General features: G+C 42.7%; 1 protein-coding gene across 6 annotated transcripts in view; it reads right to left on the bottom strand.

Annotated features, from left to right (window-relative positions):
* Positions 1–14,640, bottom strand: part of LOC112222231 (serine/threonine-protein kinase WNK2) — a 62,714-nt gene extending 48,074 nt beyond the window's left edge. For 2 of the 6 annotated variants that reach the window (XM_042304004.1, XM_042304005.1), the window contains exons 1-2: positions 14,358–14,639; positions 8,012–8,797 (exon numbers count right to left, since the gene is read on the bottom strand). In XM_042304004.1, the coding sequence (XP_042159938.1) occupies positions 8,012–8,641 (630 nt within the window). In that variant the 5' untranslated portion in view covers positions 8,642–8,797; positions 14,358–14,639. Of the gene's footprint in view, positions 1–8,011; positions 8,798–14,357 lie in introns of all 6 variants that reach the window. The other 4 variants (XM_042304006.1, XM_024384943.2, XM_024384940.2 and 1 more) reach the window with 3 other exon arrangements.
* Positions 14,641–17,927: the final 3,287 nt, after the last annotated feature.

Raw genomic sequence — 17,927 nt, 5'->3', positions numbered from 1 at the left:
AATAAAAACAAAAACAAACAAGCGAGCAATTATTCAGTATGATTGCCTGTCCTCCTGGTCTGAGGGTGTCAGAGCACTACTGGGGCTTTAGGGACCTAAGCTGAACCGGAAGTCTAACTCACCCCCTTGACAATTTTATTGCCTGCTGCAGTGAAGCGGCACAGAGCCAGAGAGACAGGCTTGACGCAACAACACTGTCTAACACACACAATTAATGAACAGCCCAACTCTGTTGCCCCCAACCATTAGAGGTTTCAGCTAAATATTTCTCATGGTGATTACCCTGAATGGTCTTTATGAATTACCCAATAAAAACTACCGGTAGTTGGGGGAAAAAAACAATACATGTTAGAAGTATCGGAGCCTTGCACATCTGGATTGTACAATATTTGCACATCATTTTTTAAATTCTTCAAGCTGTCAAGTTGGTTGTTGATAATTGCTAGACATCCAAGTCTTGCAATAGATTCAAGTAGATTTAAGTCAAAACTGTAGCTAGGTCACTCAGGAACATTCAATGTTGTCTTGGTAAGCAACTTCAGTGTATATTTGGCCTTGTTTTAGGTTATTGTCCTGCTGAAAGGTAAATGTCTCCCAGCGTCTGTTGGAAAGCAGACTGAACTAGGTTCACCTGTTCTTAGCTCTATTCCATTTATTTTTATCCTAAAGAAACTCCTTAGTGCTTACCAATGACAAGCATACCCATCACATGATGCAGCCACCACGCTTGAAAATATAGAGAGTGGTACTCAGTAATGTTTTGTATTGACCCCAAATATAACAGGACAAAGGGAATTGCTTTGACAATTGCTTTTGCAGTATTAAGTGCCTTATTGCAAACAGGATGCATGTCAAGAGGTGTGAATACTTTCCAAAGGCATTGTATGCTGTTAGGTAAAATGACTTAATGAGCAGCAGTAGCCATAAGCAAAGCAACCCTTGCCCTCATACCAGGCCTGACAGTTGGAGACTCTTACACAGCACAATAGGGAGTGTGGAGGAAAATGCATTACATCATGTCTTGTGCTCTCAATGATGCCTCAAATTGTGAGAGTGGATTAACAGTCATACTGTATTGCACTGTAACACTGAACACAACTGTAGGGTCTAGGCCTACTTTGAACACTATTGTGGCACAGTCCTCTTCTATAGGGTTGTTTTAGTTTTCAATGTGCTTGAGGTAGGGCAGGCGAGTGGTCTGTGGGAGCCTGTGGTCAACAGGTAGGCCTATGATGTGGAATGGAGTTTCGATAAATGATCTGAGAGGAGTTTTGCAATGGAGAGGGTTAAAGGGATACAAGATTCTAGCATTTAAGCCCTTGTTCTTCTTACCCAGAGTCAGATGAACTTCATTTCATGAATCTGCGTGCAATAAGGAGGACGTTTGTTTTCCTTCACAAAGAACACATTTCAGCAGAAAATAGCTTAATTAATCATCAGTTAACAGAAGTGCAACACTATTTGGCTAGGAGCCACACAAGTAAATGAGCTTACAATGAAAAAGCATGGTATTTGCTGCAAAAACAATGCTTGGCCATCATATTTCTAATGTTGATCATAGAAATAATGTGTAGCCAGCTACATTGCCTAATGTTTTGCTTGAAGTTAACATTGCATTTTACCTGTGAAAAGACTGCCTGTTCATGAATTCTCATCCGAGTGGAGAAGTACAACTGTGTCTGATGCCAAACAGAAAATAAATAAATATCTTAGTGCGTTGTTTGTAAATGCAGATCTAAAAAGCTTATGAGTTCTGTGTTAGAGATCCCTGAAACTTACCCCACTAAAACCAGATAAAGTACATAGAAAATACATATTTTATCATCTTTGAGAACTAACAAATCAGCAAAATAAATGCTAGAGAGTTAGGGAGAATTGGAAAATTTAAAAAAGTGAATAGAGCAGTATTGATTTTGTTATTATTGCAACATTTTCTCTTAGAGCCATAACAAAATGTGTAGAATGAGGACATTTGATTTTTTATGTTGGCATTGCAGGAAATTGCCCCCCCCCCCAAAAAAAGTTTAAAAATCTACACCAGCCAAGATGGGAGGGGGGGGGGGGTAAAGAAGCAAATAAGTGTTTGCCTCCTGAACAAGTAGGCCAGTGATGGCTGCCATTTTGTTGGCGTCAGCCAGACCAGCACTCGTCCACAAGCTGGTTTTGACAGGCTAGACAGGCTTTGTCTCACAGTCGAGTTGCATTGTTCAGATGGTATTTCCACCACAAAAATCAGTCACACATCCTGAGGTAGGGGAGGGAGAGAGGGAAGAAGACCGGTGCTCAGGTGCTCCAGGCTCTCTGATAGCAAATACAGTGCATTCGGAAAGTATTCAGACCATGACATTTTCCACATTCCGTTATGTTACAGCCTTGTTCTAAAAAGGGATTACCCCCCCCCCCTCCTCCCTTCCACAAGCTTCCCACAATAAGTTGGGTGAATTTTGCCCATTCCTCCTGACAGAGCTGGTGTAACTGAGTCAGGTTTGTAGGCCTCCTTGCTCGCACACATTTTTTTTTCTCTCTATTTCTGACTTGTGTAACTCTTCTACTAGGCTGGTTACTGTTTGTAACGATTTGTCTGCTGGGCTATGTTCTCAAATAATTGACGGTATGCTTTCGCCGTAAAGCATTTTTGAAAACTGACAGTTGTTAGGTTTAAAGATTAACTTCTTGTGAATCCATGTAAAATAGTTGTCTTTTCTGAATTTTTATAATGAGTATTTCTGTATTTGGCGCTCTGCAATCTCACTGGATGTTGGCCAGGTGGGACACTAGCGTCCCACATACCCTAGAGAGATTAACTTCCTGACAGATGTCTTGATGTTGCTTCAATATATCCACATCATTTTACTCCTCATGATGCCAACTGTTTTGCAAAGTGCACTAGTCCCTCCTGCAGCAAAGCACCTCCGCAAACATGATGCTGCCACCCCCCCATGCTTCACGATTGGGTGTTCTTCGGCTTGCAAGCAGCCCCGTTTTTCCTCCAAACATAACGATGGTCAAATAGTTCTATTTTTGTTTCATCAGACCAGAGGAAGTTTCTCCAAAAAGTACGATCTTTGTCCCCATGTGCATTTGAAAACCGTAGTCTGGTTCTTATGGCAGTTATGGAGCAATGGCTTCCTCCTTGCTGAGTGGCCTTTCAGGTCATGTCGTAATAGGAATAATTTTACTGTGGATATAGGTACTTTTGTACCCGTTTCCTCCAGCATCTTCACAAGGTCCTTTGCTGTTCTGGGATTGATTTGCACTTTTCGCACCAAAGTACGTTCATCTCTAGGAGACAGAACGTGTCTCCTTCCTGAGCGGTATGACGGCAGCGTGGTCCCATGGTGTTTATACTTGCGTACTATTGTTTGTACAGATGAATGTGGTACCTTCAGGCGTTTGGAAATTGCTCCCAAGGATGAACCAGTCTACCATTTTTTTTCCCCTGAGGTCTTGGCTGATTTTATTTTCCCATTATGTCGTTCTGCCCCTGAACAAGGCAGTTAACCCACTGTTCCCAGGCAGTCATTGAAAATAAGAATGTGTTCTTAACTGACTTGCCTGGTTAAATAAAGGTTAAAAAAATAAAAGGCACAGAGTTTGAAGGTAAGCCTTGACATACATCCACAGGTACATTTCCAATTGCCTCAATTAGCCCATCAGAAACTTCTAAAGCCATGACATCATTTTCTGGAATTTTCCAAGCTGTTTAAAGGCAGTCATTTTAGAGTGTTTAAACATCTGACCCACTGGAATTGTGATAGTGAACTTTAAGTGAAATAATCTGTCAGTAAACAATTGTTGGAAAAATGACTTGTCATGCACAAAGTAGATTTCCTAACCGACTTGCAGAAACTATAGTTTGTTAACAAGAAATGTGTGGAGTGGTTGAAAAACGAGTTAATGACGCCAACCTAAGTGGATGTAAACTTCCAACTTCAACTGTGTGTATAACATTTCTAAAAACCTGTTTTCGGTTGTGTTATTATGGGGTATTGTGTGTAGATTGCGGAGGATTATATATATTTATTTTTGTATATAAAAAATAAAAACATTTAAATCCATTTTAGAACAAGGCTGTAACGTAACAAAAAATGTGGAAAAAGTCAAGGGGTCTGAATACTTTCCCAAGGCGATGTACATGTATAACCTTTGTGGTAAAAACTCAGGATCCGACAGTAGCTGTCAGAGAGAACGACTCCAGGTCTGTGATACGGTTGGCCCACTAACAAAACTTCTGTCAGTGACTAGGCCTACCATTTCTTTACACCTGCTAGGCTTTGTCAGTTTCACCATTTCATACATATGACAAGGACTAACTCTGTCATGAACTAGTCAAGGCCTTTTCTACAGTTCACACACTGCCTTTGTGCCTTGGTCACAGTTCACATTCTAGCTACAGCTACCCCCGAGCATAGCCTGGTCCTGTATGTTCTTTAGACAACAGGACACCTGTAACGGGCTTGGCCCACTTCACCATGGCTTTGTGACAAAGGAGCTCTGACATGCTGGAGGACACAGCCACTGACTAGGCCCTGTTAGAGCCATTGTGTACCTCTCTCACTGCCCCATGGGCTGTGACCAATAACAAACTTGGAAAAATAAAACAAAGGTGTCTAACTTGTAAATTGCAGTGCACACACACACTACACAAACCACTAAGTACCTTATTGTATTTGTTTTCAATTAAAAATGGTCAAAAAACAAAAATTTCTTAGTAAAAGAGCAATTTCTCAAACAAGAATTTGCCTAGGAATTCCTGGGAGTGGAAAACTACAAACTAGCCGATATTGGCAGAGAGATTTAGAACTCTTTCTTATTGGTCAATTAACAAACGTACCACCTGGTGGTCACCAGGCAGGCCAAAACTCCATCCCAGCAAAACATTTTATGCCAACTTTTCAGACTGCTTACCCCTAAAGGGCATTATCATTTTCACACTATTATTCCAAGTGTATTTATATACATGTTCACACTTTGAAGGCACTGGGCCTTTAACAATAGGCCTCAATCCAAAACAGGAAGTCCAGACTTTTGGTCAGAGTATGCTCAACGCCCAGTAGAACTGGTTACAGAAGGGTGTGCAGTTACTGTCCTTATCTCAGCGAGAGCAAGTTTCATTCCACTGCCATGGTGTCAGCACAATCACTGCATTCAGAAGCACAACAGCAGATTTTATCTGCAGAGCAGCATGCACCCTGCCAAGTACCAGCACACACTCAACCCTGTATGTGCGCAAGACCTGATTACACACCATCTTAAAACAGAACTGAGCTAGTGTGAGTCAGAACCAAAGAACTTCCAAGAGTGAGTGACAGACCTTGATGATTAGTAGCCGAGTAAAGAGTCCGACAACGAAAATGAGACTTTACAATTTACATACATTAACATGTAGGATGCGTATGTGTGCGCCTCAGGTACACATACATGTGTGAGAATGGAATTTCTCCCTTATCAGCACCCGTCCCTCTGCCATCTGTGTGGTGCCAGGGCAGACAGAGAAAGTGATGTAGATAGAGGCAGAGACTGAGTAAGTGAGACAAGCCTGAGAGAAGAGAGCAAGAGAGAGTAAGTGAGGGGGAAAAAGACCAACAGGGAGAGATAGCACAGGACCAGATTAAACTTCCAGGCAGAAGGGCCACATGACCGACACAGGGCGGGAAACAGTGGAAAATCACTGAGACGTTCCCCTCTTTCTATCCCAAACAAGAAATGCTCCAGCAACATTCGCATAGCACCACAGAGTACACTGAACAACCCAGGGCTGGCACCACCCACGTGCCCGGTTGAGGGCCAAATGTGCACACTGATTAACGTGCACAGTAGCTGAGCCTACCATGCACTGCTGTTGAGGGTGAATGAGGCGTCGGGGTGACGGCAGGGTAGAGGGCATTTTTTCTCATTAAACTCGAGGCTTGTCTGGGCCCTTCAGACAGTGAGCTGTAAAACAGGCCCTTTATAGGCCATCCGGGCACTTTCATCCCTAGTACCCAGCATTACTGTAAATGCTGCTGAATCGAACTTAGCTAGTAGACTGTATTGCAGCACAGTCTAAGTGGATCCATGTTCAATTTCACATGCCTGTCCATAATTAGATTACACAGAGACACCCACCCACATTAGGTGCTATATCCCTCAAACTCCACTCTGGATCTGGAAGCCAGATCCACTGCATGTTTTCCCATTGTTCCCCTCTAACCAGGAACTGATTTAGACCTGGGACTCCATCAAGTACAACAAAAAACCAGCAGGCGCCGGACCTCGTAGGGTAAAAGTTCAGCACCGCTGTCCTATAGGATGCATGCAACACTGCCATTTCCAATGACTTAAGGCACCAACATGTGACTCAATCAACAGGGCCACCTCAAGCTCTAATCAATGCTTCTAATAAATTAGGCTAAAAGTCCTAGGGAAGAACCAGAAAGCATCAGCGTTCTGATGAAAACCATTGAGCAGGGCAGTATTTCTGTCAACAATGCCATTTATGAGGAACAATCTGTTAAAACCGACAATACAATAGTACAATAGGCCTACATAGAGAATTGAGGAAGAAAATGGTAGTGGGAAAATGGAACCTTGAATGGTGGTTTGTGTTTTTATAGCAAACTGCCCACTAGAGGGAGTGTTTCCACACATCTATGGGAAAACAGTAGGCAATAGAATTAATGATTTACTGTTCGACATCCGGTGTCCAATTATGGGTCATACTTTGCTTGTTTGAGTAGATATTGGCTTCCTCTATTCCATGATCACCTATATGGCATCATCATCCCAGTGAAAAGAGGAATCTGTCTCTCAGGGCCAAGCGTGTCATTGCTTGAACAATGCTGAATGTCCCTTCTCTGAATAGGAGGGAGACACACAGCTACACTCCTGAGATTTCACTTCTGGGCTAACTTTTCATGATCCCATGAGGTAGGCCAAGCAAGCAACATTATCTCACTCACACCTGAAAGAGCTTCAAGGCCACAGGGCCACCACACCGCTCCCAGCATGCATCAGCACGTTTCAGCTGCTTCCTGTCAGCAGCCCTCCTGTTGCACAGCAGGGGATTTACCCCGTATCTGCATACTGCTGGGACAAAACTCGCAAGCACTCTACCCTATACTGTCTGACTGCTTAAATACAGCCCAATATGGAAATTCTTCTTTTAGTGTTATATGAAATTTTATTCGCATATAGGCTATCTAGCACACAGGCACATTTGTATTGTTATATGGGTTTGTTTGGGTCTGCACTAGGGACACTAGGTCCATGAGGAGCCTAGTCATGGTTACTGACGGTCATTCATTTAAAACCACGCTTCCTGTGAGAGAGAGTAGTGAAGTCTGCAGCACGGGATTGAGGTCAGAAATAATTAGTTTGTGATTTTCCAGTGTCTAACACACTTAGATCAGTTAGGGTCTTGTTGAAACAAGGAGAGACTAAGAATAGAGTAAGTGTAGCCTACAAAGGCCTCTTGGTCAATGGCAGTGACAAATGCTTGTCAATCCTACAGACCTCTTATAACCATTTAAAATTGAGTGGAAACCCATTTACAACTTAGTAGATTCCCATTCCCTATAGTAGTCTAGCTGATTGACAGCTCCCCGTAGACAACACCATTATGCTGTCATGAGGTGTGAACATTCACTGACAGCATAAGAGAGAGGACTGTGAGAGCCATGCATCAGCACTCTAATGGAAATCACTCTGTGAAACCAACCAGTCGAGCAGGACACCCATATCAGAGAGAGCCAGAGGACTCACTCACAGAGGCATGTTGATACAATATGTGATGATGTTTCATAGCAGGCCTTTAGGAAAAATAGACTGAAGTGCATTGAAACTTCCCAATCTATAGTTGTCCAAATTAAACCCATAGCTGCATTACTATAAAAAAATGTTTTAAATGTATTAAAAGTTTGAGCAGATCGAATAAGTCTTCTTATTCACAACAAACTGCAGTGAAGTGCTTGAGCATCAGGACACTATGGTAAAAAAAATATTTAAAAAAAAAAGAGGTACAGCATCTTACCTGAAGTTCACACCAGGCAACTTCCACCCAGGTGTCAGTATCCAGACCTTTATAGACAGTCTTGAAGGACCCTCTCCCGAGCTCGATATCGAACTTGAGAAACCGTCCCCCAGGGGACGTGGAAACAGCTTTCATCTCAGCCTCTTCCTCCTCGCTAGCAGTTCTGACAGTGTTTTTACTGCCGTCGGTGGATGTAACATTCAATTTATCCACAGTCTTCTCCTTCTCATCAGCGCTGGCGCTCTCTGTGGCGCTGTCTTTCTTCCCCCCTTGACTCTCGGGACTGGAGCTCTCCTGTGGCCCCAACCGAGCCCCCCGTGTCCTGTCAACTATCGTGCGCAGGCTTACGTTGAGGATTTTACTCCGGTTGTCACATTCTGGCACCTCAAAGGCCTGCTCATCAGAGTCTGAGAACCACAAACTTCTCCTGATGAATCTTTGGCGCACGATCCGCTGATAATTCGATGGAGGATATGCACTTGGGTCGCTCCCACCTCTCACGACTGTCGAAGTGTCCATATTAGTGAAGTCTCCGTCTCTGATAGTCTCATACATATTTATGTTGAGTTCACATTGTGAATTGGGAAGAGATGGGTATTTAAATCCATCGGGCTCGGCACCCGATTCCATGGCGATTTAATTGTTGAGTCACTGACGTTTCCAGATGATTGCCATGGCTATTCCCAAAGTGAAGATGGAGTGGGGGCCGAATATCTGCAGCACACGCCCGGTGACAATTCTTCAGCATGGGGGTATCAACGGAACGATGTCAGTGTGCACATCAATCTAAACAGAAGCACAAAAAAATGTTTTAAAAACAGAGTGTTGAAAGATTTTAAAAAGGAGTGGAAGCCGAAAACATTAACATGGACTTGCAAAGTTTATTTCTCAAAATATATAAACCAAATCTGGTTGTTTTCTGCTTCCTGGCTCAGTCATACTGACATAGGAATAACTAGCAAAAGTTTGAGAAATTAAAAATGCCAGAGAGGAAAGATGACACTGAAAAACAAATGGTTGTAAAAGCTGGCTGAAAGGATGTATCTAGCCAGATAGCTATTTAATGAACGTAATTTACAGCATTTAGCAGGTGAACATAAAATAAAGAGCTAGCAAGCATTTGGCTAAATAAACAACCTGGACTTAAGGGTAGATGTAACATAGTAGACAAATATGCGCCACTACAATTTGTATGATATGATAATTTTTACATATTAAAATTTGTGGCTAAAATAGTTACAGGGTTAGGGGACGGTCTAGTAGTTGCAAAGTATCAAGACAAAAAAAGTTAAGTAGTTGCAAGCTGCAAATTAGCAAACATTCTAAAGTAGTCTGTGACCACGTTTACATGCACACCAATATCCCATTATTATACTCAAGTATTTACAATAACCGGGATACAAGCTTTGAGTTATGAAAAACCTGGATAAGACCCCTGGGATATGCTGATCTAAGACCGGATACTGTGGCACGTAAACATCTTATCCCGTTTACTGTTGTTTTTAAAAAGGTCTGCGCAGGCTCAGTTTCCCATATCATGGGGTGTTGTGTGAAGTCCATAATTTGCCTACTATAATTAATTTACATTTCTGCCATGTCGTATGCCATATTATAATTTCCGACATTTGGTAGGCCATTTGTCTGTCAACTATAGTTTGATACATGCAGCTTCTCTGTCATAACTTCTTTCCCCAGAAGACTAAATAAAGTGCTCACCAGAATAAGGTCTTAAGTCAATAGAATGAATGCATTGGTAATCTTGTTAACACTTGTAAAATTGTCTGTTTTGTTTAGGGAACAGGGAGAAAAAGGCAATAACTCCAGAACAATGGTAAAATTAGTCCTGTGCAAAACGTCAGTTTCACCGGTTAAGGAAATTAAAATGTGAAAAACGACAACACGTTTCTGATAAGACCTGTTTGTCTTGGGTGCATATTTTGATTGGTTGAAACATGAAAGTATTCCAACCCCTTTCCACATTGTTACGTTGCAGCCTTATTCTAGAATGGATTAAATACATGTTTTTCCTTCCTTAATCTACACACATAATGACAAAGCAAAAACAGGTTGACATTTTTGCTAATTTATTACAAATAAAAAAACAACTATTCAGAGCCTTTGCTATGGAGACTTTAAATTTAGCTCTGGTGCATCCCGTTTCCAATGAGCATCCTTGAGCTTTTTCTACAACTTGAGTGGAGTCCACCTGTGGACTAAATTGATTGGACATGATTTGAAGAGGCTCACACCCGTCTACACAAGGTCCCACAGTTGACAGTTCATGTCAGAACAAAAACCAAACCACGAGGTTGAAGGAGTTGTCCGTAGAGCTCTAAGACAAGATTGTGTCGAAGGAAAATATCTGGGGAAGGGTAGCAAAACATAACTGCAGCATTGAAGGTCTCCGAGAACAGTGGCCTCCATCATTCTCAAATGGAAGAAGTTTGGAACAGCCAAGACTCTTCCTTCAGCTGGCCACCCAGCCAAACTGAGCAATCAGGGGAGAAGGGCCTTGGTCAGGGAGGTGACCAAGAACCCGATCATCAGTCTGACAGAGCTCTAGAGTTCCTCTGGGGAGATGGGAGAACCTTCGAAGGACAACCATCCCTGAAGCACTCCACCAGTCAGGCCTTTATGGTAGAGTGGCTAGACGGAAGCCACATTACAGCCTGCATGCAGTTTTCCAAAAGGCACCTAAAGGACTCAGACCATGAGAAACAAGATTATCTGGTCTGATGAAACCAAGATTGAGCTCTTTGGCCTGAATGCCAAGCGTCACATCTGGAGGAAACCTGGCACCATCCCTACGGTGAAGCATGGTGGTGGCAGCATCATGCTATGGGGATGTTTTTCAGAGGCAGGGACTGGGAAAATAGCCAGGACAGAGGGAAAGATTAACAGAGCAAAGTACTTAGAGATCCTTGATAAAAACCTGCACCAGAGCACTCAGGACCTCCGACTGGGGAAAAGGTTCACCTTCCACAGGACAATGACCATGAAAATAGCTGTGCAGCGACACTCCCCATCCAACCTAAGAGGTGGAGAGGATCTGCAGAGAAGAATGGGAGAAACTCCCCAAATACAGGTGTGCCAAGCCTGTAGCGTCATACCAGCGAAAAATCAAGGCTGTCGTCGCAGCCAAAGGTGCTTCAAAAAATATTGAGTAAATGTTTGTTTTTTTATACATTTGCAACATTTTCTATGCCTGCTTGTTGTTTTTTAACCTTTAGTTAACTAGGCAAGTCAGTTAACAAATTCTTATTTTCAATGACGGCCTAGGAACAGGGGTTAACTGCCTGTTCAGGGGAAGAACGACAGATTTGTACCTTGTCAGCTTGGGGGTTTGAACTTGCAACCTTCTGGTTACTAGTCCAACGCTCTAACCACTAGGCTACCCTGCCGCTTTGTCATTATGGGGTATTGTGTTTATTGATGAGGAAAAACATTTAATACCTTTTAGAATAAGGCTGTAACATAACACATTTGGAAAAAGGGGTCTGAATACTTTCCCAAATGCACTGTACATACCACACAAGGGTTTCTTTATTTTTACATTGTAGAATAAACTATGAAATCATGTAGTAACCAAGTGTTAGAATGCCAAGAGTGTGCAAAGCGCGCAACCAGCTTCATGAGGTAGTCACCTGGAATGCATTTCAATTAACAGGTGTGCCTTGTTAAAAGTTCATTTGTGGAATTCCCTTCCTTCTTAATGCATTTGAGCCAAATCAGTTGTGTTGTGACAAGGTAGAGGTGGTATACAGAAGATATTCCTATTTGGTAAAGGACCAAGTCCATATTAAGGCAAGAACAGCTCAAATAAGCAAAAGACAGTCCATTATTACTTTAAGACATGAAGGTCAGTCAATCCAGAACATTAAGAACTTTGAAAGTGTCTTCAAGTGCAGTCGCAAAAACCATCAAGCGCTATGAAACTGGCTCTCATGAGGACCGCCACAGGAAATGAAGTCCCAGAGTTACCTCTGCTGCAGAGGATAAGTTCATGCGAGTTACCAGCCTCAGAAATTGCAGCACAAATAAAATGGCTCAGAGTTCAAGTAAAACATAGATCTCAACATCAACTGTTCACAGGAGACAGCATGAAACAGGCTTTCATGGTCGAATTGCTGCAAAGTAACCACCACTAAAGGACACCAATAAGAGACTTGCTTGGGCCAAGAAACACACGCAATGGACATCAGACTGGTGGAAATTGGTCCTTTGGTCTCAGTCCAAACTTGAGATTTTTGGTTCCAACCGCCATGTCTTTGAGCCGCAGAGTAGGTGAACGGATGATCTCTGCATGTGTGGTTCCCACCATGAAGCATGGAGGTGGTGTGATGGTGCTTTGCTGGTGACGCGGTCTGATTTATTTAGAATTCAAGGTGCACACTAACCAGCATGGCTACCACAGCGATACGCCATACCATCTGGTTTGCGCTTAGTGGGACTATCATTTGTTTTTCAACAGGACAATGACCCAACACACCTCCAGGCTGTGTAAGGGCTATTTGACCAAGAGGAGAGTGATTGAATGCTGCGTCAGATGACTTAGCCTCCACAATCACACAACCTCAATCCAATTGAGATAGTTTGGGATGAGTTGGACCGCAGAGTGAAGGAAAAGCAGCCAAGCGCTCAGCATGTGGCAACACCTTCAAGACTGTTGGAAAAGCATTCGAGGTGAAGTTGGTTGAGAGAATGCCAAGAGTGTGCAAAGCTGTCAAGGCAAAGGGTGGCTACTTTGAATCTAAAATATATTTGTGTGTTTCACACTTTTGGTTGCTACATGATTCCATGTGTGTTATTTCATAACTTTGATGTCTTCACTATTATGCTACAATGTAGGGGGAGGGGGCCTTGAATGAGCACGTGTCCACCCACAATGGTCTGGGGCTGTTTTTCATGGTTAGGGAAATCTTAACGCTACAGCATAATGACATTCTAGACGATTCTGTGCTTTCAACTTTGTGGCAACAGATTAGTGAAGCTCTTTCCTGTTTAAGCATGACAATGCCCCCATCCACAAAGCGAGGTCCATACAGAAATGGTTTGTCGAGATCGGTGTGGAAGAACTTGACTGGCCTGCAGAGCCCTGACCTCAACCCCATCAAACACCTTTGGGATGAATTGGAACGCTGACCGCAGGCCAAGCCTAATCGCCCAACATCAGTGCCTGACCTCATTAATGCTTGTGGCTGAATGGAAGCAAGTCATGGCAGCAATGTTCCAATATCTAGTGGAAAGCCTTCCCAGAAGAGCAAAGGCTGTTATAGCAGCAAGGGGGGAGGGACTTCATATTAATGTTCATTATTTTGGAATGAGATGTTGAATGAGCAGGTTTCCACATACTTCTGGTCATGTGCTGTACTGTCTGCTTGCATAACAGTGTCAAAGATAAACACATTACACGCATTCTCAAGAGACGCTGAAAGAAATTACTCCACTCCTGTGGAGACAAAATTAACTTGTATAATTTCACTGCAAGAAATGCATAGTTGTGCAGGAATTATTTTACATGTGAGAAGTTGTAGTCCTACAGTCAGTGTCCATATTTCAGTTACTACTTCTATTTAACCCATATTAACTTAAATTAGGAATATTCTGTTTATTCATGGATACAGGGTCACTCATGAGCAGAATATCAAAAGGTGCATTTAAACAGATGATCCCGAATAATACCTTAAGTGGGATATGAGATACTATCCAGAACTGTACACATGTAAACGTGGTCTGTGAGGAGAGTTGAACACACAACCTATGGGATGCTAGACATTTGTTATAGGCCCACCTGTCCAACCACCCTTCCCTTCATTTTGGCTTAAGTAGCTTATCTTTTGTAACCATACCAAACACCACATCATACAAATTGAGTGTTCAGGGTTTTCGTTTACCATGTTACGTGTAGTCTTAGAGACCAGGCTTAAATCAAATGTAGCCTGATAAGATTCACATCAGCAAGAGCTTGTGAAATAATTGACAATGTGATCTGGTTAGTTATGTTTTCTCAACGGGTAGCTACCGAACACCCACTCAAAATGTTATTACATTCGTGGTAATTTGTTTGGAGCCTAACGTAACTCGATTGAGCAGGCAATGAAGCTGGCTGATGCTAGCTAGCCGGCTGATGATGCTAGCTAGCCGACTGATGCTAAGCCCCAAATGAAACAACGTTGAACCCAATGACAGTATATAGGAAGGTTGAACCACGACGAGACAGCAAAACGAGAACAGTTTATCGGTTTATCCACAATTGCTTATTTTCGTTCCATATAGCTGTTAGGTCCAAGCCGTAAATAATTATAAACGAGAAAACTGTTGCCAATTCGGACGGAATGTCACCAACCTTGCTTCCCGGCCTCGACTCATCCGATGTGGGAAATACGCGTGCCGTTGATCTTTCTGCAGCTTACCTGCGCGAGTGTCTGTCATACGACTTTCAGATGCGATGAATCTTCAAGAGTTGTAATGCTGATGTCCATAGTGTCCGGGTAAATATCCTCAGTATTTAACTTGAAACGTTAATAGGTCGTCAGTGTTTCCCATCACAAAATAAATCAGCCCGGTAAATGCAACTACTGTCTACTGCTGCGAGGTCCCCTTTTTACAGGTTCCACGCCCATTGTAATGACTGGAGGGCCACCCAATTAAAGCGCACGTTTAGCTTGCGACAACAGAGGAGGCGATACGTGTTGACCCAGCCCATTTGCTTTGTCCACCAGTGAAACGGTATATCCCGCAACAACAACAACAAAAATACCCACATTGGCTATGGAAGTTGTTCAAAAAAGCTACTTCTTTAGACGTTTTTATTTGATTTAACCCTTATTTTGCCCTTAACCAACACTTAAACATCCTATGGCGTTCTGCATTAGCATCGAACAGCCCCCGTGATATGCAGCTTTTCAGGGAAGCTAGAAACCATTATACACAGGCAGTTAGAAAGGCCAAGGCTAGCTTTTTCAAGCAGAAATTTGCTTCCTGCAACACTAACTCAAAAAAGTTCTGGGACACTGTAAAGTCCATGTATAAGAACACCTCCTCCCAGCTGCTCACTGCACTGAAGATAGGAAACACTGTCACCACTGATAAATCCACTATACTTGAGAATTTCAATAAGCATTTTTCTACAGCTGGCCATGCTTTCCACCTGGCTACCCCTACCCTGGTCAATAGCACTGCACCCACCACAGCAACTCGCCCAAGCCTTCCCCATTTCTCCTTCTCCCAAATCCAGTCAGCTGATGTTCTGAAAGAGCTGGAAAATCTGAACCCCTACAAACCAGCCGGGCTAGACAATCTGGACTCTTTCTTTCTAAAATTATCTGCCGAAATTGTTGCCACCCCTATTACTAGCCTGTTCAACCTCTCTTTCGTGTCGTCTGAGATTCCCAAGGATTGGAAAGCAGCTGCGGTCATCCCCCTCTTCAAAGGGGGGGACACTCTTGACCCAAACTGCTACAGGCCTATATCTATCCTACCCTGCAGCTCTTGCTGCTGGTGAGTCTCTGATCCACCTCTACGCAGACGACACCATTCTGTATACTTCTGGCCCTTCTTTGGACACTGTGTTAACAACCCTCCAGACAAGCTACAATGCCATACAACTCTCCTTCCGTGGCCTTCAATTGCTCTTAAATACAAGTAAAACTAAATTGATGCTCTTCAACCGATCGCTGCCTGCATCTGCCCGCCTGTCCAACATCACTACTCTGGACGGCTCTGACTTAGAATACGTGGACAACTACAAATACCTAGGTGTCTGGTTAGACTATAAACTCTCCTTCCAGACCCACATCAAACATCTCCAATCCAAAGTTAAATCTAGAATTGGCTTCCTATTTCGCAACAAAGCATCCTTCACTTATGCTGCCAAACATACCCTTGTAAAACTGACCATCCTACCAATCCTCGACTTCGGCGATGTCATTTACAAAATAGCCTCCAATACCCTACTCAACAAATTGGATGCAGTCTATCACAGTGCCATCCGTTTTGTCACCAAAGCCCCATATACTACCCACCCTTGCGACCTGTACGCTCTCGTTGGCTGGCCCTCGCTTCATACTCATCGTCAAACCCACTGGCTCCATGTCATCTACAAGACCCTGCTAGGTTAAAGTCCACCCTTATCTCAGCTCGCTGGTCACCATAGCATCACCCACCTGTAGCCGGCGCTCCAGCAGGTATATCTCTCTGGTCACCCCCAAAACCAATTCTTTCTTTGGCCGCCTCTCCTACCAGTTCTCTGCTGCCAATGACTGGAACGAACTACAAAAATCTCTGAAACTGGAAACACTTATCTCCCTCACTAGCTTTAAGCACCAGTTGTTAGAGCAGCTCACAGATTACTGCACCTGTACATAGCCCACCTATAATTTAGCCCAAACAACTACCTCTTTCCCTACTGTATTTATTTTATTTATTTATTTTGCTCCTTTGCACCCCATTATTTTTATTTCTACTTTGCACATTCTTCCACTGCAAATCTACCATTCCAGTGTTTTACTTGCTATATTGTATTTACTTTGCCACCATGGCCTTTTTTTTCCCTTTACCTCCCTTTTCTCACCTCATTTGCTCACATCGTATATAGACTTGTTTCTACTGTATTATTGACTGTATGTTTGTTTTACTCCATGTGTAACTCTGTGTCGTTGTATGTGTCGAACTGCTTTGCTTTATCTTGGCCAGGTCGCAATTGTAAATGAGAACTTGTTCTCAACTTGCCTACCTGGTTAAATAAAGGTGAAATAAATGTTTAAAATGTAAAAAATTACCAGGTAAATTGACTGAGAAAACATTCTCATGTACAGCAACGACCAGGGGAATAGTTACAGGGGAAAGGAGGGGGGATGAATGAGACAAGCTAAACTGGGTATGGCCATGATGGTATGAAGGCCAGATTGGGAATTTAGCCAGGACACCTGGGTTAACACACCTACTCTTACGATAAGTGCCATGGGATCTTTAGTGACCACAGAGAGTCAGGACACAGGTTTAACGTCTCATCTGAAAAACTGATCACATGGCATTCAATTTATTTTGAGCTATATGGGCAGGAGACTATTAATTTTGATTAAAGACAGCTATTTCCTATGAAATGATCTGGTCTACATCTCTACCTATGACCATATTGTTGTCCTGCCTGAGCATGCAAAATGTAAAGAGTAATTTTGGGTGTCAGGGAAGTATGGGAGTAAAAAATAAATATTTTTATTTAGGAATGTAGTGGAGTAAAAGTGTGTGTGTGTTTGTGTGTGTGTGTGTGTGTGAGAGAGAGAGAGAGAGAGAGAGAGAGAGAGAGGTAGAGAGTGAACAGCAAAATGCAAAAAAACTGCCTCCCATAGCCTTCCTTGAGTCACCACTTCCCTCTTGAGTCAACTGACTGACAGAACTGTGGATAGGATGAAAGATTAATGATGAAATCTGATTACCCTAATCCATATAATAAGTGATGTTCTTTTGTAAAACTGTGAGTCCCTCCCAGCATTGTAGCTAAATGAAATGTACACCTTATCATTCCTTGGCTTGGCGTTGGCTCAAGATAACTACAAAGCAAATAGGTTACTGTAGATGCGTCACCACCACACACAAGGGAACCTCAAACTCCAGATTTGTAAATAAAAAAAACAAGAGAGGGCCAAACAGACATGTATATATTGAATATGCATACTTGAAAACAAAATATGGTTGAAAACAGTCTTCTATTAAGTTTTCTAGACAGTCTTTGTATAATCCACTCTTCTGGACACAGAAGTGACCAGAGGGAGGCATACTTTCCACTGAACCCTACACTAAAAGAAAGACCTGCAAGAGTGCACCCTGTGCATGAATTGCAGTAGGCCCATCTATGATAACAAACAGAGCAAAACAAATGAGTGCCTTTCTCATTGTGAAAATCATTAACCTAACC

Source organism: Oncorhynchus tshawytscha, linkage group LG22 (genome assembly GCF_018296145.1).
Source record: "Oncorhynchus tshawytscha isolate Ot180627B linkage group LG22, Otsh_v2.0, whole genome shotgun sequence".
NCBI classification, from domain to species: domain Eukaryota; kingdom Metazoa; phylum Chordata; class Actinopteri; order Salmoniformes; family Salmonidae; genus Oncorhynchus; species Oncorhynchus tshawytscha.
The sequence above is the reverse complement of the archived record's forward strand: the minus strand, read 5'-3'. Positions and strand labels throughout refer to the sequence as shown.